This window comes from Rana temporaria, chromosome 2, assembly GCF_905171775.1.
Source record: "Rana temporaria chromosome 2, aRanTem1.1, whole genome shotgun sequence".
In the NCBI taxonomy this organism is placed as follows: Eukaryota; Metazoa; Chordata; class Amphibia; order Anura; family Ranidae; genus Rana; species Rana temporaria.
Window position 1 is genome coordinate 400,684,933 of NC_053490.1, and position 22,940 is coordinate 400,707,872.

At 44.0% G+C, this 22,940-nt stretch overlaps 1 protein-coding gene across 1 annotated transcript in view; it reads right to left on the reverse strand.

Annotated features, from left to right (window-relative positions):
* Positions 1 to 22,940, reverse strand: part of LOC120927438 (cyclic AMP receptor-like protein A) — a 712,728-nt gene that overhangs the window by 238,775 nt on the left and 451,013 nt on the right. Inside the window, exons 7-8 of the mRNA XM_040338115.1 lie at positions 22,274 to 22,363; positions 18,912 to 18,950 (exon numbers count right to left, since the gene is read on the reverse strand). Coding sequence (XP_040194049.1) covers positions 18,912 to 18,950; positions 22,274 to 22,363 — 129 coding nt within the window. The remainder of the gene's footprint in view (positions 1 to 18,911; positions 18,951 to 22,273; positions 22,364 to 22,940) is intronic.

Consider the following 22,940-nt stretch of genomic DNA (forward strand, 5'->3'; position numbering starts at 1 on the left):
CTAAATCTGCAGAGAGAGTAGCCAATAAAAGTTGAAAATATGTTGAAGATTTGAAGGGATTCTAGTCCCCAAGTACTGGATGGCTTAGGCCCCTTTCACACTGACACGTTTTTCAGGTGGTTCAGCGCTAAAAATAGCACTGCTATACTGCCTGAAAAAATCGTGCCCTGTAGGCTTCAATGTGAAATCCTGAAGGCTTTCACACTGAAGCGGTGCGCTAGCAGGACCGCTCCAAAAGTCCTGCTAGCCGCATCTTTGGAGCGGTATAGGAGCAGGGTGTATACCGCTCCTTCCCATTGAAATCAATGGGAAACCGTCGTAATACCACCAGCAATGCGCCTCTACAGAGGCCCGAAGGCTTTCACACTGAAGCGGTGCACTAGCAGGACCGCTCCAAAAGTCCTGCTAGCCGCATCTTTGGAGCGGTATAGGAGCGGGGTGTTTACCACTCCTATACCGCTCCTTCCCATTGGAATCAATGGGAAACTGTCGAAATACCGCCGGCAGGCAAAGCACCTCTACAGAGGCGCATTGCTGGTGGTATTAACCTTGCGCCGCTATACCGTCACCACACCTCCACTGCCCCGTGCGAAAGGGGCCTAAAATCGCGCCGCTATACCGTCACCGCACCTCCACTGCCCCGTGCGAAAGGGGCCTTAGGGGGTCCATTGGAAAGGGAAATTACCACCGAGGTGAGCAATGGACTACAGATTTACTTTTATAGGTGATAGATTTACTTTAGCAGGCAAGTATTAATAAATGAAAACCAAATTAGATTTGTTGGGAAAAAAAAAAATCTAAATAAAAAAATATCTACCATACCTTTTAAGACAGAAAGCAAAACTCGAATGTTCAGTTGGGCAAATCTCTCCTCAAAAGGTAAAGTGTGACTCCAGCTAAACCTTTCTAGCTGTGACTGGAATGGGATAGGGTTAGAATCTCTGTTAGGATTCTACTGCTCTCTGTAGCACCATCAGATTTTGCTGTACTTCCTGTCACAAGGCACAACAGGAAATAAGTGGTAATCTCCCCCGATTGAGAGGACATCCCACCATTTTAAATATGTCCACAAAACAAGTGCCCCTACTTGGAAAGTTCTTTTTACTCCTGTTCTTTTGAAACTCTAACCATTTTTCATTTCCCTTCACTTTGCTATGCCCAAAAAGACAAATAGAGAGAGTAAGGCCCAGATTCTCAAAGGGCTTACGACGGTGCAGCGCCATTTGCGCCGTCGTAAGTCCTAATCTGGGCCGTCGTATCTATGCGACTGATTCTTAGAATCAGTTACGCATAGATATCCATTAGATCCGATAGGCGTAAGTCTCTTACGCCGTCGGATCTTAAATGCATTTTTTTTTGTCCGCTAGGTGGCACGTCCGTCTTTTTCCCCGTCGAGTATGCAAATTAGCTAGATACGCGATTTTCACGAACGTACGCGCGGCCGATGCAGTAAAGTTACGACGTTTACGTTAGGCTTGTCCCCGCGTAAAGTTGCCCCTGGGTATATGAGGCGCAACCAATGTTAAGTATGGCCGTCGTTTCCGCGTCGAAATTTGAAAAGTTACGTCGTTTGCGTAAGTCGTCCGTGAATGGGGCTGGACGCCATTTACGTTCACGTCGAAACCAATGACGTCCTTGTGACGTCATTTGGAGCAATGCACCCTGGGATATTTTACGGACGGCACATGCACAGTTAGTTCGGCGCGGGAACGCGCTTCATTTAAATGCTACACGCCCCCTACCCGCCGAATTTGAATTCCGCCCGGTGATTTACGTTACGCCGCCGCAACTTTACACGCAAGTGCTTTGTGAATAAAGCACTTGCATGAAAAACTTGCGGCGGCGTAACGTAAATCAGATACGTTACGCCCGCCCAGTTTTACGCCGATCTACGAGAATCTGGGCCTAGATGTCATTAAGGACACAGACAGCATAAAAAGCCTTTATTAAAATCAATAAAATACGTTTTTAACTGGAATTCTCCTTTAAAGTTACTTAAAAATGAAAGGAAAAAAGAATAATAAATTGATATTTTCTTCACACAAATAGGATTCTAATTGATCCCTGGCTCAGCAGAGAAAATTTTCTTGTATCAATATGTAAAAATGCCAAGCCTTTTCTCCACTCTGCCTTACGCCAGGGATAATCGAGTGAAATTACTTGAAAGGTTGGCCGGACGTGGAATCAGCTGGCAGCAATGTAAATGTTTTACAGAGGATGGAAGATTGAGGAACACAAGTTGCCTGATGCTTTGCTTTTAACACGTTGGATGGCTTAGAACAGCTTGAACTCATACAAGAATTTTAATCTTTCATCACAGTGTGAAAATCAGCACAGCCTGAAGCTGTTTATTTAACCTGAGGCCATGTGCAATACCTCCAAAGTAAGAATAATGAAAGAACTTAAAAGGGAAAGCAATAAAATGTTCCACTGATAGCCTAATCTGAAAATAATCTGTCTGGATATTGTGCATTAACCAGTGGTATGCTGGTTGTGCAGCAGGCGATTTTCTACACCAAAGCAATAGATTTAAGCATGGCCGGTGAACATTATTTATTGTAATGCCGCGTACACACGATCATTTTTCGGGTTGTAAAAAACAACGTTTTTAAAAAATGTCATTTAAAATGACCGTGTGTGGGATTCAGAGCATTTTTTTCGGGTCCTGAAAAACGTCCAATTTTTTTTCCGAACATGCTCTTTTTTTTCACGACGTTTTAAATTATGTCGTTTTTCGGGTTGTAAAAAATGATCGTGTGTGGGCTTTAATGACGTGAAAAATCCGCGCATGCTCAGAAGCAAGTTATGAGACGGGAGCGCTCGTTCTGGTAAAACTACAGTTCGTAATGGAGTAAGCACATTCATCATGCTGTAACAGACAGAAAAGCGTGAATCGTCTTTTACTAACACAAAATCAGCTAAAGCAGCCCAAAGGGTGGCGTCATCCGAATAGAACTTCCCCTTTATAGTGCTGTTGTACGTGTTGTACATCACCGCGCTTTGCTAGAGCATTTTTTTTAACGGTCGTGTGTAGGCAAGGCCGTTTTAATGATGAAGTTGTTTTTTCTAGAGCCTGAGAAACGTAGTTTTTTCAAACCCGAAAAATTATCGTGTGTACGCGGCATAAGCTTTAAAAATTACCTGCCAAGACATAGTTGGAGAGAGGGAGCTGCCTTTCCCGACCTGCTTTTGACATTCAAGTTCCTGGGCTGTCATGCTTATCACTGATTCACTACTTAGTGAGTCAATGACACAGAACAAGCATGTGTGAGTGAAGGATAATGATGACAACCCAACAACATTCACCTTCAAAGATAAGTCAGCAATGGCAGCTTTCATATTATAATTCTGACAGACTCCCTAAATGAACAGCCATGACTCATCTCATGAACATTTTCAGGGACAATCACAAACATCTTATAGTATGCAAAACAATATCCAAAAAGTAATATCCGCGCTAAAATAGTTTCTACTAAGGCTGCTTACACTAGAAAGCAGTATAATTGTGCTTTATTGAAAATGTACAAAATGATAGTAAAACGCTTCCAAAATCATAAAAAGCAAAAAACATAAAACATAAATAAGGCAATAAATTCCAAATATTGAAATTCCAATGTGATGTCCAATGTAGTGAAAACATATAAATCAATAACACCAGTGTAGATGTAGCAATTCTTCATAAAAGTGCTTCAGTGATCTCCCACCACCAACTGAATTTCAAACTCACCAAAGCGAGTAGCTGTCATCACAGCAGCAAAAACACCCAAAGCAACATGATGATCCAGCAAGGGACATAACGGCATAGGGACTCCAGTAACCTCTTTTTTTAAAAGCCTCCAACTGCAGATGAATAAAGCTCACCAAGAGCCAGAGAGAAGGTTCCAATAGTGTGGTATTTATTGTTAAAATGCATACATCAGATAAAGGACAGTGAATAAAATAACTCACATTTAAATGCCGCTGTCAACCAGGAATCCAGCAGCGGCGTGACGTCAGCACTAAAATCTCCGTCCCGATTCGTTTTTTTACCAATGGGACGTTATCAAGGGGTCGACTTTCATGAAGAATTGCCACATTAACACTAGTGTTATTAATTGATATTTGTTCACTTCATTGGACACATATTGGAAATTCAATATTTGGACTTAATTGCTTTTTATGTTTCTTGAGGCACTTCACTATCATCTTGTACAATATGTAAAATAATGTTTGTCCTTAAATAGAAAAGGGTACCCACAGACATGAGATAACATTGGCCAATTGTAAAAACTGAGCAATCAAACATCGCTGAACACTCAGGTACTCCCCCTCTGCTCTGAGCAGAGAGCCGTGACTGCCAGCCACTGGTTCTCTGCTCTCTCCAGAGCAGTGGAAGGCTGTGGAGGGGGCCAGCTCAGGCCCTCAGGCCGCGTACACACGGTCGTTCCAAACCGATGAGAATGGACCGAAGTTCAGTTTCATCGGTCCAAACCGACCGTGTGTATGGCCCATCGGTCTGTTGTCCTTCGGTCCTAAATTTTAAAACATGCTGTAAACCTGAACCCGATGGACCGCTGCCCGATCGGTCCAAACCGATGGTTAGTACACAAAAGCATCGGTTCAAAACCCGCGCCTGCTCAGAATCAAGTCGACGCATGCTTGGAAACATTGAACTTCGTTTTTTTTCAGCACGTCGTGTGTTTTACGTCACCTTGTTCTGACCCGATCGGAATTTGAACTGATGGTGTGTACGCATATCAGGCCGTCAGGCCACTTCAGCGGTGAACCGATGGAAATTGCCCGTCGGACCATTCTCATCGGTTTGGAGCGACCGTGTGAACAAGGCTTTAGAGGCTCGCTGAGAGGCTAAGCCAGGTGCCTATCTGTTTAGAGCCTGAACCAACACTGGGATGTCAGCCGACAGCGGGCCTCAGCCCGCTGTAGAATGAAAACAGATCACAGAAGTGCAGGACGAACTGCACTCCTGTAGTACATTAGGATAAGTATGGCCAAAAAAGCTTCAGCCATACTTCCATGGGTCGGCATACCCGCCTAGACCCTACCGGTTTGGCTAGGGGATGTCCAGGTAACAAAATTATACTTCCAAGTCGGTTTGGCGGGAAAGCCCATCCGCATTGGTTCTGCCTGCCCGGGCGGTATTGCAGTGTAAAATTGTAGGGCTGCAACGCTAGACTCCAGCACAGCAACCGGGGATTGTCTCCAGAGACTCGCTTGAGCCAGAGGAGGGGGTTGTGGTCAGTGAGTAGGGAAAAGGCACGGCCATAAAGGTACGGTTGGAGCTTCTTTAAGGCCCATACCAGAGCCAGGCATTCTTTTTCCACGGTGGCATAGCTGACCTCCCGAGGTAATAACTTGCAGCTGAGGTATGCCACCGGGTGCTTCATGCCGTCTTCCCCCACTTGGCTCAGCACGGCTCCCAGCCCAAACATGAGGCATCTGTATGGACGAGAAATGTTTTGATAGGGTCTGGGGCCGCCAATACAGGAGCTTCGCTCAAAGCTGTCTTAAGTCCCTGAAACGCCGTTGCACACTCCGGGGACCAGGCTACCTGCTTGGGTAGGGACTTTTTGGTCAGGTAGGTGAGGGGTTTTGCTAGGGTGCTATACTCCGGGTCGAACTTTCTATAATACCCCGCGGTGCCTAGAAACGCCAATACCTGCGTCTTGGTGCGAGGCTGGGGCCTCTACTTTCGCGGGTTCGGGGGGGTTGTTTCCCAGATCCTACTCTATGCCCTAGGTATTGAACCTCTACCATGCCCACATGGCATTTCTCGGGTTTCAGGGTGAGGCCGGCTTCTTGTAACCTCCCAAATACCAAAGCCAAGTGCGTTAGGTGCTCCTCCCAGGTGCCGCTATAGATGGCAATATCATCTAGGTAGGCACATGCAAAGTCCTGCATTCCCTCCAGAAGTCGGTCCACCATCCATTGAAACGTAGCCGGGGCATTCTTCATCCCAAAAGGCATAACCTGAAATTGGTATAGCCCGAATGGGGTGACGAATGCCGACTTGGCGGCCGAGTCTAGCGGAATTAGCCAATACCCTTTGCACAGGTCCAGGGTAGTTAGGAAGTGCCCGCTGGCCATGCGATCAAGCAATTCGTTGATCCGTGGCATGGGGTATACGTCAGTGATAGTCCGGTCGTTCACTATCCGGTAATCAATACAGAAACGAATCGTACCATCTCGCTTCGATACTAAAACCACTGGGGACGCCCAGGGACTTTGGGAAGGCTCAATTACTCCTAACTCCATCATTTCTTGGATTTCTTTCCACATGCTGGTCCGTACTGCTGCCGGGATACGGTACGGCTGCTGCCGTAATGGGGTCTCCACCTGCGTCTCCACCCAGTGTACTGCGGCGGAGGTGTACCCGGGTCGGACCGAGAACAGCCCATCGTGTTCCTGCAGCAGTTGTTTTGCGTCCGCCTGCTGTGTGAGATTTAGTTTCTCCCCCAACCCAACTTGCTCTAGGGTACCTTGGTTAGCTGCCAGCAGGTCGGGTAATGGGAGTCCTTCACTATCGTCAGTTGACGGGGCACAGATAGCGGCCACGTCTTCGGAGCGCTCAAAGTACGGTTTCAACATGTTCACATGAAAGGCTCGTCTGATCCTTTCATCCGAACATTTGGCCACAATATAGGTGGTGTCGCTAATCCGTTCCACCACTTTAAATAGCCCCTGCCACGCTGCCTGTAGCTTGTCCTTTTTGGATGGTCTGCCCTACATTCAGGTTCCTATATCGTGCTCCCCGATCATACCATTGTTTCTGTCGTTTCTGGGCCGCCTGTAGGCTCTCCCGAACTGATTCGGTCAGTGCCCGCAGGCGGTCCCGGAATTCCAGCACGTACGGCAAAACCAGGATCCCTTCCTCTCCTGTGTTGTCCTTCCAGTGCTCCGGTATGAGTTCCAGGGGTCCCCGGACTTTTCTCCCGTATAGGAGTTCGAAGGGGGAGAACCCGGTCGACGCCTGGGGCACTTCCCGGTAGGCAAACAGGAGATGGGGTAGAAATTTCTCCCATTGACCGTAGGACTCTGTGAACGCTGTGAGCATCCGTTTAAGCGTGACGTTGAAACGTTCACAGAGGCCGTTGGTCTGGGGGTGGTAGGGGGAGCTAAATAACGGTTTCACCCCGCAGCTCTGCCATAACTGTTGAGTGTCAGTTGCCGTGAACTGGGTTCCCTGATCTGAGAGTATTTCCTGGGGGAATCCTACTCGAGAAAAGATCCTGACTAGAGCCTCTGCTACCATCTCCGCCTCAATGTTGGAGAGCGCCACAGCCTCAGGGTACCTGGTGGCATAGTCCACCACGTGAGGATGTAGCGCCTTCCGGAGGTGCTGGGTTTGTTGAGGGGCCCTATCAGGTCTACTGCCACGTTGTAGAATGGTTCCTCTATTATAGGTAGGGACCGTAACTTGGCCTTGGGGCGGTCCCCCCATTTCCCTATCCTTTGACATGTGTCACATGTCCTGCAGTACGTCTGCAAGCCTTTTGATATCCCTGGCCAGAAGCTCTGCTCTTTATTTGCGGGGTACAACTAGCTGCCTTTTTATAACTTGGGCTGCCCCACTTCCCACTCCCCCTGTGGCCCTATATAGCAGTCCCTTGTCCCCGACGGCACTCTAAAGGGGAAGTTCTATTCAAGTTTGGGCTGCTTTAGCTGATTCCTTGTTAGTAAAAGACGATTTGCGCTTTTCTGTCTGTTACAGCGCGATGAATGTGCTTACTCCATTATGAATGGTAGTTTTACCAGAACGAGCGCTCCCGTCTCATAACTCGCTTCTGGGCATGCGCGGGTTTAAAACTACGTTTTAGCCCACACACGATCATTTTTCAGAAGCCGAAAAACTATGTGACGCCCACACACGATGATTTTAAATGACGTTTTTAAAAATGTCATTTTTTTTCATGCCGAAAAACGACCATGTGTACGCGGCATAAGTCTCTGGGGTCACGGCATACCTGGCTAGCAGAATGTCCTTTACCCTGGCGTAGTCGTGTATGGCTGTATCAGGAACTGCTCGGTATGCCTCTGCTGCTCGGCCCATGAGTTTGCTGCTTAGAATCGCGGCCGCATTAACGCTCAAAATCTTGTAGGTATGCGTCAATTTCCATTTCTCTATCCGAAAAACTTTTAAAAGCAGCATAGTTAATCTTTCTCCGCTGCCCTCCATTTATAGATCCGGCTAAGGCAGCGGTGTCTCCTTGGTTTAAGCTTGCCTGTTGGGCTCTGCGTTCTGCGCTCACCTGCGCCAGGACTTGCGTCACCATCTCCGTTGTGAGATTTGGCCCATATAGGTTTAGCCTCCACATGACCTTCTGTCGGAACTCTGCTTCCTCCTGGCTGACATTCGCCATGCTGCTGGTTTGGTCGCCCTCCATTAGTTCTGCTATGAGGGTAGCTTTCTTTTTGTTGCTTGCCACCTGACCTCAGGCTTCCAGCAGATCCTTTAGCGTAGTCCTCTTTGGTCTCTCCTAATGCTGGGCCATTCACCCTCTGTCTTTATGCGTCCCATTCAATCCTGTTGCTTGCCACCAGTTGTTAAGACCTGCAGTGGTTATGGTACTGCGGCTTTCTTTCCGTCCCTCAATCGCCGAGCTTAAGTGATTATCGCTACCATAGGAGGTAGAGGGATAGTGGAGATGAATGCATTTTCCTAGGATGATTCTTCCCAATGGTTAGAATATTCCCCCAAACATGAGCCAAGACTTCATGAAGGGTGTACCAGGCATAGAACCTCTTTATTGAGAAGGCAGGCTCTTATATACACCAAAAAGAATACTTGCAGTAATCAGATGGGCAATGACACACTCCACCCACAACAGCATACAATGGGTACTAACGAGCATCCAATACACATTTATCATCAATAGAAATTCACACAATACAGTGTCTTGAGAGCCAGACTAAGGTTCATTTACATGACAGTCGCAGACGACATTAAACCACAGCAAGCTTTTATAATACACCCGCCCTCTCTCTGCCTGGGAGATTTTGAGATCAGTTAAGGAATAAACCCCTTTTCTCCAGGCAAAGAGCACACAATTTTTCCAAAAGTTTGAACACCCCTTTCCACACAAGGTATCACTACAATTACATATCCCCTGATAGCCCCGATCTGGGGGATCAACATATCCAAATTTCACCCAGATCGGTCCAGGGGTTCTTAAAAGAAAACCGAACCTATGGGAAAATACAGAATAAAGTCTATTTTCTTCACACTGACCATTTAATGTAGCATACTTTTCCCTTGCAGGAGGTTGAGTTCCTGCACCTATAGCCTCAGAAAAAAAATCCCTGTTAATATGTAATAAATTTACCTGATTAAAAAATATTTTAAAAACCACTATACATTCCCTAAAAGATCTATCTTCTAAAAACTCTATACATTTATCTACTGCCTTTCCTATTACAAGTAAGAACATAATGATACAGAATGCTAAACATACTCTAATATTTCCTGAAATGCAAGGCACATGGGAAACCAAAAAAACAAGACATTATAGACATTATTTCAAACAACAAAGAGTAGAAGTTCAAACTGCCCTGGCTTGTAGCTAATAATAGTAGTTAAATATACACGTTTTACAGTGTTTAAGACATTTTCTCCATGGATCAAAGTGCCTTCCTCTTAATGGTATGAGTGAAAAGCTGTAGAAATGCTCTGCTCTAATTATGCTAATTGCAAATATATTAGAAATGTGTGTATGGCCTTAATGAAAGATTTTTTTTGCAAATCTGGTCAAAATGCTTAGATAAAAACATGCAATACGAATGCACACATGGTCTTTTTAATTCATGTTTCCTGCTGCTCAAACCAGCACGTTTCACTTTGTGAAGGTGCTGGAAGACATATCTATTCACACCAAGAAAATGGAAAGAAAATATTTATAACTCTCTTCCAATAAACACTTTTATTTATTTTTTTAAGTTAAAGGGGTTGTAAAGGTACATTTTTTTTTCCTAAATAGCTTCCTTTACCTAATGCCGCGTACACACGATCATTTTCGGCATGAAAAAAACTAAGTTTTTCGGCATGTAGAAAAAACTTATTTTTTTCCAACTTCATCATTAAAACGACGTTACCCACACACTATCGTTTTAAAAAAATGCTCTAGCAAAGCTTGGTGACGTACGACACGTACGACGGCACTATAAAGGGGAAGTTCCATGCGGATGACGCCACCCTTGGGGCTGCTTTAGCTGATTTCCTGTTAGTAAAAGACGATTCGCGCTTTTCTGTCTGTTACAGCGTGATGAATGTGCTTACTCCATTACGAATGGTAGTCTTACCAGAACGAGCGCTCCCGTCTCATAACTTGCTTCTGAGCATGTGCGGGTTTTTAAAGTGGAGGTTCACCCTATAAAAAATTTCTAACACTACATCCAGCCCAGTTCTGCAAATAAAATGACACTGACTTTTTTTTTTCGCCGTAGATAGCGTTTAGCCTTAGAATTCACCGCGGCTTCCGGGTAGGGAATCCCGCGGGAGTGGGCATTCCTATTGACATGCCAATTGATTGACATGCTAAACGACGGCGCACACAGCGGGTCACGACTTCCCGAAAGAAGCTCGGGTCGGCTCGGCTCTATTCGGCGCCGTCGAGTGTACCCGAGCGCAGTACACTCGGGTACACTCGGCCAGGCTCGGCTCCGCTCCCGGTCACGCCCTGTCCTGCCTCCTAGCCTTTATGCGTGAGGAGCCGAGCGTGCCCGAGTGTACTGCGCTCGGTATACGTCGGCTGCGGCGTTTCAAACACAGCGCGGGAATCAACTCAAAAACAGCGCGGGAGAAGCGGGGAGGACACCACCGAGGCCGCAGACGGACACCGGACCGGACAAGGCCGCCGATGGATGCCGGGCAAGACACCGACGAGGGGCATTCAAACTGTAAGTATTTTGTTTTTTTCCTGAAATTTCCCTTCCAGGTTGGGGGTGCGCGCTATACGCCGGGGCGCGCTATACGAAGATAAATATGATAATTTCTTTGCAACTCTGCTGTATCCTCCTGTAAACGTGTTCCTTGTTAGCATATAAGCACTGAAGCATTGGCTTCTTCTGCTGCTCCTCATTCTCCTAGTCTGAGTTTTGGTGTATAGGGGATTGCAAGAGGCTGATGCCAAGACTATTTCAGGTACTTACACTAGTTGCTTTTAAAAATACACAATGTTTTGAAGCACTTCATGACCATATCATTTTTTTGCTATTCAGTACTGTGCAACTAGCAGCTGTGCGGTGATGCAGCACCGTATGCAAATTACGGTTGTATATTTTTTTGGTATTTGATCATCACTTTTTTATTTTATACAGTATGAAAAAAATATATATATTTTCTACTCTTTGCTATAAAACATATTTGATAAAACAAAAGTAAAAAAAAATCTTCATGAATTTAGGCCAAAATGTATTCTGCTACATGTCTTTGGTAAAAAAAAATAATAAAAAAATTAAGAAGTTCAGAATTAGGTGTATATTAACCACTTGCCGCCCGCCAATGACAAATTGACGTCGGCAAAGTGGTTGTAGAATCCTGACTGGACGTCATATGACGTCCTCAGGACGTCATATGACGGGGGCGCGCATCGCGGCGATCGTTGTTGCGGGGTGTCAGTCTGACACCCCGCAACACCGATCTCGGTAAAGAGTCTCTCACGGAGACTCTTTACCACGTGATCAGCCGTGTCCAACCACGGCTGATCACGATGTAAACAGGAAGAGCCGTTGATGGCTCTTCCTCACTCGCGTCTGACAGACGCGAGTAGAGGAGAGCCGATCGGCGGCTCTCCTGACAGGGGGGGTTCGCGCTGATTGTTTATCAGCGCAGCCCCCCCTCGGATCGCCACATGGACCACCAGGGATGCCCACTAGGGAAGGGCAAAACTAAAAAAAGGGGCAAAAAAAAGTCTGAAAAAAAAAAAAAAAGTCTGAAAAAAATAAAAAAGAAAATGCCAATCAGTGCCCACAAATGGGCACTGACTGGCAAAAAGTATATCAGTGCCGCCCCACAGTGTCCATCAGTGCCGCCCCACAGTGTCCATCAGTGCCACCCCACAGTGCCCATCTGTGCCACCCCACAGTGCCCATCTGTGCCACCCATAAGTGCCACCCCACAGTGCCCATCTGTGCCGCCCATGAGTGCCCAGTGCCGCCCATGAGTGCCCATCAGTGCCGCCCATGAGTGCCCATCAGTGCCGCCCATGAGTGCCCATCAGTGCCGCCCATGAGTGCCCATCAGTGCTGCCCATGAGTGCCCATCAGTGCCGCCTATGTGTGCCCATGAGTGCCACCTATGTGTGCCCATCAGTGCCGCATACCAGCGCCGCCAATCAGTGCCACCTCATCTGTGCCCTTCAGTACTACCTCGTCGATGTCCATCAGTGCCATCTCATCTGTGCCCATCAGTGCCACCATATCAGTGCCCGTAATTGAAAGAGAAAACGTACTTATTTACAAATAAATTATAGAAAAAAATAAAAACGTAATTTTTTTCCAAATTTTCGGTCTTTTTTTAGTTGTTGCGCAAAAAAAAAAATCGCAGAGGTGATCAAATACCACCAAAAGAAAGCTCTATTTGTGGGTAAAAAAGGACGCCAATTTTGTTTGGGTACAGTGTAGCATGACCGCGCAATTGCCATTCAAAGTGCGACAGTGCTGAAAGCTGAAAATTGGCTTGGGCGGGAAGGTGTATACGTGCCCGGTATGGAAGTGGTTAATTGGTTTGTGTGAAAATTATAGCTTCTACAAACTATAGTATTTATACTGGTATTTAGGCAGCTATGACACCATACTAGTAATGGGAGTGATCAGCAACTTATAGAGGGACTGTGATAGTGTGGCGGGAAATCTGGTGCTAGCTGATGCTGCCTGGGAGGTACACTAACTGACTGACATCAATAGTGACACTAAAACAGTGATCAGTGCTAATACTGTAAACTGTCACTGTACTAATAACACTGTCTGGGAAGGGGTTAACATCTAGAGGCAGTCAAAGGGTTAACCATGTGTAATGTGTGTTGCTTTGACTTTACTATGTCTATTTTTTCTCCATGAGAACCTTGCTGATGACATCCCTAGAAAGCATAAAAATCCAACAGATGACACGTTAGACTGCACTTATGACTCAAAAAGAACTTTTTGGAAAGACTGGCGGGTTTTTAAATAGGTTTGTTGTTTGATAACTTTTACAAATTAAAGCTGATCTCCAGGCAGAAAAAAACACCAATTCATGAAGATATGTGTTATTTAACCATTTGCTGCCTGCCCACAGTAGTTGTATGTCATGGCCTTTCTTCCAGGTTCGTGCATGCACACACCCCCTACAGACAGCTAATGTCAGCCAGTGATTTTGGCTGAATTCTGCTGATACGGCCAATGGTTCCTGCTGCCTCTGTGTCCTGTGAGAAGAGGAGAGAGGAGGAGAGAGCAGGGCTGTTGAATACTAGCATAGCACTGGATCAAAAGAAGAGCCAGGTAAGTGTTTAGGGGTGAGCTGGGGGGGGGGGGGTGCTGATACTGGAAGTTTTTTTTTGCCTTAAAGTGTAACTAAAATTTAGTTGAGAAAATAACATTTCCCTTTTGGTGATCTATGTACATTTCGAAAATGTTAACAAACTTTGTTGCAGATTCCTACCTATTGTTATTCTGAAGGAATAGTTGTTTGTCTGTGTCCATGCCCAGAGTAAATCTGCATGGGAGTGATTTTATAATTATCAATCAGCTGCTGCACCTGCAGGGCTCCAATGAGGAAACTGGAAGGCCTGCATCGCTTTAGAAGTGATTTCCCTTTAGGAGTATCTCACCAAAAATTTAATTTTTGTTGCAGGGGATGCCAAAAATCTGACTTGTATGTTAGTGTAGGAAATTACATTTTAGGTGGCGTTCTTTACACTATTTGTGTACATGTAAGCATCCAGGTAGCCATATTGAATTGCATTTTACAGAAAATTACAGCACTGCAGATTGAAAAGGAAATGTAATTTTTAATGACATTCAATTACAATATGACTTGAGTCACAATTGTATGCACTATATAATTTTTTTTTATTTGCTATATTCTTCCCCACAAAAGTAGGGTTACCCTTTAACTGCTTGCCGACTGCCCACTGTAGTTTCATGGCGGCAGGTCGACTCGGCTGCGCAAAATCACGTAATATAACGTTATTTTGCATTGCGGCCACTAGGCCCCCTGCTCGCCCTTGGTGCCGATGTAAGTGCCCGGCAGGCTTGATCACCGCCGGGCACCTGCGATCGCTCGTTACAGAGCGAGAACCGGGAGCTGTGTGTGTAAACACACAGCTCCCAATTCTTTCAGGGGGAGAAATTACTAAACATATGTTCATACAATGTATGAACAGCGATCTGTCATTTCCCCTAATCAGTCCCACCCCCCCCTTCAGTTAGAACACAATGAGGGAACATATTTAACCCCTTGATCGCCCCCTAGTGTTAACCCCTTCCCTGCCAGTGACATTTTTACAGTAATCAATGGTCCCAAAAATGTGTCAAAAGTGTCCAAAGTGTCCGGAATAATATTGCAGTACCGATAAAAATTGCAGATCGCCGCCATTACTAGTAAAAAAAAATATTAATAAAAATGCCATAAAACTATCCCCTATTTTGCGTAAACCAATCAATAAACGCTTATTGCGATTTTATTATGAAAAATATGTAGAAGAATACGTATCGGCCTAAACTGAGGAAAAAATCGTTTTTTTATATATTTTTGGGGGATATTTATTATAGCAAAAAGTTAAAAATATTCATATTTTTTTCAAAACTCTATTCTTGTTTATAGCGCAAAAAATTAAAACCGCAGAGGTGATCAAATACCACCAAAAGAAAGCTCTATTTGTGGGGGAAAAAAAGACGCCATTTTTGTTTGGGAGGCAATTGTCAGTTAAAGTGACGCAGTGCCGAATCGCAAAAAGTGGCCCGGTCTATGACCAGCAAAATGGTCCGGGGCTGATATGGTTAATGCAGAGAATGCATTATGGTAAAAAAAAAACAACAACTATGCTTTAAGTCTATATCGGTTTACCTTACGAACTCAATGCCTCAGCAAAATAAGTTTTGGCCCTCTTTCGAATGCATTCTTGTGAACATAAGATACACATAAAGAAAAAGGGGTAGATCCACAAAAGGATTACGCCGGCGTATCTATTGATATGCCGGCGTAATTTTAAATTTCCCGCGTCGTATCTTTGTTTTGTATCCACAAAACAAGATACGACGGCATCTGGGATCGATCCAACAGGCATATACGTCTTAGTACGCCGTCGGATCTTAAATGCAATTTTTCGGCGGCCGCTAGGTGGCGTTTCCACGTTGAGTATGAAAATTAGCTATTTCCGACGATCCACGAACGTACGAGCGGCCGTCGCATTTTTTTACGTCGTTTCCGTTCGGCTTTTTCCGGCGTATAGTTAAAGCTGCTATATGGTGGCGTACTCAATGTTAAGTATGGCCGTGGTTCCCGCGTCTAATTTTAAATTGTTTGCGTCGCTTGCGTAAGTTGTTCGTGAATAGGAATGTGACGTCATTTACTTTCACGTCAAATCCAATGACGTCCTTGCGGCGTACTTTGTCGCAATGCACCCTGGGATATTTTAAGGACGGCGCATGCGCCGTTAAAAAAAAAACGTAGTTTACGTCGGGTCACGCCGTATTTGCATAGAACACGCCCCCATCACTTCCATTTGAAATTGCGCGCCCTTACGCCGCAATAGATACACTACGCCGCCGTAACTTACCGCGCGGATTCTTTGAGGATTCACAAGAAGAAAAAGTAAGTTACAGCGGCGTAGTGTATCTTGGATAGGCTACTCCTGCCTAAAGATAGGCAGATCTTTGTGGATCTGCCCCAAAGTGTTTAAGAGATGTAAGGACCTGGTGGTGATTTAACAAACCAATACCCATTTTCCAGGAAAATAAGACTACTTCAATGCCTGTGCACATCAATGAATATGGCAGAGATTTGGGGGGGGGGGGTAAATCCCTTCGGATTTGAATCCAAGTTAATAGATGTAGCTGAATTACCTAAATGTAATTTATGTTAAACAGGGATCCAGAGCACCAGTAAAAATCAAAAGAGCCAAGGAACACAAAGGAAAGTTTCTTTTCGATGTTACTGGAGGATTTTGTCTTGAAGTTCGGCTCAGTCTGCTATGACTGTCTTTTCTACTGCAAATTACAAATGGCAGGTCAGGAGGGGTTCAAAGTTAAACTGCGAGCCTTCCAAACAAGAATCTGTCTTATGTAAATATCACTGGATCCCAATGGGACAAGGAAAGTGCCCTCTTTATATTAGGTACACTTTTCACAGCTACCTCCCCCTAGGCCTGAAACATTTGTTTTCGCTCACTGAGAAGGAAATACAAAGCCTCTGGGGAACACTTAAGCGTTTGATTTTTCCCTCTCTGTCCCTTCCAGTACTCTTTGAAGTTATTCATCCACACTGAAAAGAATGGTTATCCCATAAATTTATAAGGATCTGGAGCAAATACATTTACGATATATCACACAGAAAAAGCTGGAAGTATTTCTTTCTTTTTTTTTTTTTTTTACTACTTGAATAAAAGAAGGCATTTTAATCAGAAAGCTGTGTTTGTGCAGATAATTTAAACAGGAATAGTAAAAAAAAAAAATCTGCTTGTTAACAGCGCTGAGGCATGTGACAAAGTCTGGCCATTTATTTTTCCACCAATGTTGTGCTAGATTGATCTCCGACATAGGATTTGCACTTGGTAACACTATATTGTCCTTCAGTACATGGAAAAAAAAAACATTCAATCGTAATAAGGATATAGAGCAGGACACAGAACATGGTCCAAATCTGGCCCTCTGCAAGATTTTATCAGCACCTCCGATTTAAGAGGGGACTCTGATGGGGACTGTCAGGTAAGAGTGAAGGGGGACTCTAATGTAAGATGTATGAGGGCGCTGATGGTGATCGTGATGTAAAGTGGGACTTTGATGGGGGGGGGGGGGGGCACGGATATTAAGGTAAGGACTTTTATGTAAGGGTGGACTCTGATGGTTTTATGTTTATTTAAAATGTCTTTACTTTGTTTTACTGAAAACAAATTATATAATGCTGATTTAAAAAATATAAAAAATAAAAAAAACTCCAAGTAAAACTTATTTATTATTATGTTTCATTTATTGATTCATAAACCTGTTTTTTTTGGCCTGCAGATATTGATAAAAGAGAAACAGTCAGATTGGGGTAACAAGCTCATGTCTGTAGCAGGTACTTCTCCAGACTGATCTAATCTATGATGACAGAGCTGTCTGCTGCAGCAGCGTGAGCCTCCTTTCACCCCTCCTTTCTCTCTTCACACACAGACACCTAGAACTGCTTGTTTGTAAACTCCCTATTGGAAGTTGTCTGTAAACTCCCTATTGGGAGAGCCTGAGCCAATCATCAGGAAGCAGCAAAGGACTGTGGGGGAGGAGATAAAAAGCCAGAGGAACTAGGCCAGAGCCTCTTTTTTTGCCTGCACCCCATCAGGAGAGCATCTCCTGCACTCTGTGTGTGTGTGTGTGTGTGTGTGTGGAATCGCGGCCTACCAAGGGGAACACAGCATGCAACTCCAGCCGAGAGGAACAGATTGTTCATGCAGCTCCAGCCCAGAGGAACAGACTGTCCATGCTAAAGAAGGACACCCTGCAACAGCTCAAGGACTGAATGCCACTGCGATACACCTGCATCTAAGATCAATCGATCGCTCAGGGGAGGACTGCGGACTGTGTACAGGATTTGGTGAGGGGGCTTTGCCCAGGAATCTTTAATGCTTTTCATAGAATACCACATCCAAATATTGTCCACAGAGCTCCTACATTTCCAGTGAAGATAATAAAACGCAAAGCTTTGTTGTCAGTGTACAAGTTGCAGTGACTATGCAGTCTTCAGCACATAATATGAAAAATAAACTATTTCTTGTTTTAATGATTAGTTGCCACATAACAATAATCACTGTGGGCCAGATTCACAAAAACAGTACGCCAGAGTATCTACTGATACTCCGGCGTACTTTCAAATTTCCTGCGTCGTATCTTTAGTTTGAATCCTCAAACCAAGATACGACGGCTTTTGGCTTCGATCCGACAGGCGTACGGCTTTGTACGCCTTCGGATCGTAGGTGTAATACTTTGGCGCACGCTGGGTGGAGTTTGCGTCGTTTTCCGCGTTGGGTATGCTAATTAGCTTTTTACGGCGATTCACGAAGGTATGCACGGCCGTCGCATTCTCTTACGTCGTCGCTAGTCGTCTTTTCCCGGCGTATAGTTAAAGCTGCTATTTCTTGACCTATCTTTAGACTTGCCATGTTAAAGTATGTCCGTCGTTCCCGCGTCAATTTTTTTTTTTTTTTTGCGTAAGACGTCCGGGAATAAGAAAGTACGTTACGCACGTCGCCATTCAAAAAACACGCCGGGGCGCCGTAATTTCACGCAATGCACGTCGGAAAAATTTCCTTAACGGAGCATGCGCAGAACGTTCGGCGCGGGAACGCGCCTAATTTAAATGGTACACGCCCCATTTGAATTAGGCGGGCTTGCGCCGGACGTCTTTATGTTACTCCGCCGCAAGTTTACACTCAAGTGCTTTGTGAATCAAGCACTTACGAGGAAAACTTGCGGCGGTGTAACTTAAAGACGATACGTTACACCGCCGCAGTTCTCTATGAATCTGGCCCTGTGCCTAAGTGTCTTTTAAACCAGTTACAACTAAATACAATGTCACCTGTGCTGTGCACACTGCATTCTGATTGTGATATCTGGGGGGGGGGTCTCAGGAGGTAGATGGGGGAGTTTTCCATAGAAGAAAGCATTATGAATTCACTTGCTGCTATTCTCTTGTATAATGAACATTACATGAAAGTCATCCATTTCTGGAACTGAAGAGTACTTACATGACAAATCTCCAGGCAACATGCTCATCAGTAATCCAGCTGGAAGAGAGAACAGCATTCACTTAGTGGAGTTGAAAGACGCTACAAGAAAGGTGATAGGCCCTTTGTAGTATCTCCCCATGAGCTGTGATCTTAGACATTCTATGGGGCAGGTAGTAACTGTGCTGGGTCACTTGATCTGATAACAGGCTGAAAATCCCTGAGAGCTATTGTTTTATCAGACGCATGGGTCACAGTTTATCATAAACAGTATTCATGCTATCGTAAATCCTTTTTCAAGTACATTACAACTATCATTTTTTTTTTTTCAATAGAACATTCAAATACAGTGTAAAATATCATGAAAGCAGAATGGATCTGTAAAGTTGAAAAGAACTAAACAAAAAGCATTCCAGTTAAATTAAAGCTATTGTTTCATGACATTTTGAAAAAGAGACTGATTCCATAAAAAACAATTACTGACAGAGTGGGAAAATGTTTCATGTCTAGAGAATTCAACATAACCAGTAGTTAAATGTATACCCCAATCAAATTTAAAAGTAGGATTAAAAAAAAATGAGAACTGGAATTACAAAACAGACATTTAACATTTTCTAAACAGTTTTAATTGATAAGAAGGAAAAAATAAAGTCAAGGAAAAGTCCTGAAAATGTCACATCTCGGTTCACCGTCTTCACTTTTCCAGTGACTATACAAATTTCACCCTAAAATAGAGCAAACTAGAAGAAGCACTTATGTAAAGGCAGAAAATAATTAGGCCTCGTACACACGACCGAGTTTCTCGGCAAAAACCAGCAAGAAACTTGCTGGGAGATATTTTTTTGCCGAGGAAACCGGACGTGTGTACATTTTCGTAGAGGAAACTGTCGAGAAACTCGACGAGCCAAAAAGAGAGCATGTTCTCTATTTCCTTGACGGGAATGGAGAAAATTGGCTTGTCTAGTGTAATCGTGTAATTGTGACCTCCTTGAAGTATTAAGTATTAAGCCATCAGATGAGAAGGGTCTGAAGGACCGTTGTCATAGGTTAACCAATGAAGCTGACTGATGGTCAGTCGTGCCTACACACCATTGGTTAAATAACCGATCATGTCAGAACGCGGTGACGTAAAACACAACGACGTGCTGAAAAAAACGAAGTTCAATGCTTCCAAGCATGCGTCGACTTGATTCTGAGCATGCGTGTATTTTTAACCAATGGTCGTGCCTACTGACGATCGGTTTTGACCTATCGGTTAGGAATCCATAGGTTAATTTTAAAGCAAGTTGGCTTTTTTTTAACCGATGGTTAAATAACCTATAGGGCCCACACACGATCGGTTTTGACCGATGAAAACGGTCCATCAGACCGTTGTCCTCTGGTTAACCTATCGTGTGAACGAGGCCTTAGTATTCTCAATAGAGCCCACAGTTTAACCTGAGTTTAAAATAACCTGTTGGTGAATCTATAGTGTAAAAAAAAGAAATCATATCTATTTATGCCCTTTGCCCTAGGTCATGGTCACCAGCCAGGTTGGAGTTATAATTTGAATACACATCACTGGAAATCACCACAAAATTTTAACATCACATTTTCAGAATTAAAACAAATTGTTCTCTGATTGGATGAGGTGTAAAGCATGATGTCACCCACCTCAGCTCTCTACCTTGTCCAAAGAGAATGCACTGTCTTAATTCACAAAACGCAAGGCATTTTCTGAATTGTGCCTCTACCGTGTGGCTGATCTCCTTTGTTCTGAATGCAGCAGGCTAGTCGACCACCACAGGACCTGACAGACCCCTAAAAGAAGCTTCTAATAACATGAGGGACAATGCAAGTTACATAATGTGGTGTCACCTAAGCTATTTTGTTATGACTAAACATGTGAAATTAACATAAGACCTAACAGCTGTCTGCCACCTTGATCAGGCAAACACTACCTTTACTAAGGCTGGTCATAAATGGCCTAATCATATCCCCAACCTAAAGGCCCAATCTGACACTCAAGCAAGGATTAGGTTTCAAAAGGCTACCTTAGGACGATCCAGTGAGGGCAAAATCTCTGAGAGGTTTTTGGAAAAAAGATTAACTGGCAACTGTCTCACTGGGTTTAAAAGGTAACCAAATTTTGTGGGGGGGAGGGGGGGGATCAAATAAAGAAAAAATAATATACAATTGTGACGCAAGTCATATTGTAATTGAATGTTATAAAAAAAAATACCTTTTCTTTTCAATCTGCAGGTGCTATAATATTCTGAAATTGCAATGCAATATGGCTATGTTGAGTTGTTCTGTACACAGATTGTGTACTGACCACCCCCCATAAACATAATTTCCTGCATGTGTGATTGCCTCACTGATTTTGACAGAAGTCTACACTGAGGCTGCGTACACACGGCCGGTCCAAACCGATGAAAACGGATTGAAGTTCAGTTTCATCGGTCCAAACCGACCGTGTGTACGGCCCATCGGTCTGTTGTCCGTCGGTCCAAGAAAAGAGAAATTGCTTTAAAATCGAACCGATAGACGGCTGACCGATAGGTCAAAACCGATGGTTAGTACGCAAAAGCATCGGTTCAAAACCCGCGCATGCTCAGAATCAAGTCGACGCATGCTTGGAAACATTGAACATTCGGTTTTTTCAGCATGTCGTGTGTTTTACGTCACCGCGTTCTGACCCGATCGATTTTGGAAACGATGGTGTGTACGCACATCAGACCATCAGTCTGCTTCAGCGGTGAACCGATGAAAAACGGTCCACCGGACCATTCTCATCGGATGGATCGATCGTGTGTACGTGGCCTGAGATACAAATCAGATTTCAGGCATTCCCCTCAAAAAAGATGTCATTTTTGATGAGATATTTCCAATAGGAACACATCTAAAGGGAAGCAGGCCCAGCAGCTTTCCTCATTAGTGCCCTGCAGGTGCACAGCTGATAGATAATTATAAAACCACTCCCATTAGACCCACTAAGTACAGAGGCACAGAGGAACAAGCAGTGATTTCTTCAGAATAACAAAAGGTAGGAATCTGCAACAAAGGTTGTTAAAACCTTGCAATGTACATAGATCACCCAGGGGGTAGTGTTTTTTCCTCAACAAAAGTGAAGTTACGCTTTAACTCTGACTTTAGGATTGTCCTAGCAGTATATTAAATTGTGACATTTTTAAGTCTCACAAACTGTATTATATATTTAAATTGTTGAGGGGAACATACACTACTTATACAGGCTGTATCCAACTGAGAGATTAATCTAATTGGCTTTTCCTATATGCCAATTTCACTTTTGATCTATGTAGTATCATGCATTAAACATCAACATTACCATTTAAAGTGTGTCTGTTTTACAGCCAAAAGTGTTACATGAATAGGACACCTACCACCATGCTCCAGCTGGTCCATAGTAATCACCAAAGAGAGGTAGACAGGAGAGAAGAAATGGTACTCCCCAAGCTGTAACATGGTATGTTCTAAAAAAAAAAAAAAGACTATATTATAATACATATCACACTCATGAGTAATTTGCAGTATATATGGCATTTGTATGGAAATTATAAAACATCTGAGAAGAGAAACAGACAGAATTCTGATATGATTGCAAGCAAATAGGTATTTTTTTTGTTAAATATAAAGTACATGTGAAAAGGGATGTATTACTTAAAATTACAGCGATCAGCCATAACATTAAGATTACTGACAAGTAAAGTGAATAACATTGATTATCTCATTAAAATGGTATCTGAAATTCATGTTAGGCAGCAAGTAAACATGTTGTCCATTAACTTGATGTGCTGACAGAGAAAAAAATGGGCATCGCAGCTTGTTGTGCTGCGTAGCTGCAGACTATTCAGGGTGCCCATGCTGACCCATAAACACAGCCAAAAGGCGCCTAGTATGAGCATTAGAATTGGACCACAGAGCAATGGATGAAGGTGACCTGGTCTGATGAATCTTTTATACCATGTTGATAGCCAGGTGCGTGTTTCGCTTATCTGGGAAAGAGATTGAACCAGGATGCAATATGGGAAGAAGGCAAGCTAGTGGAGG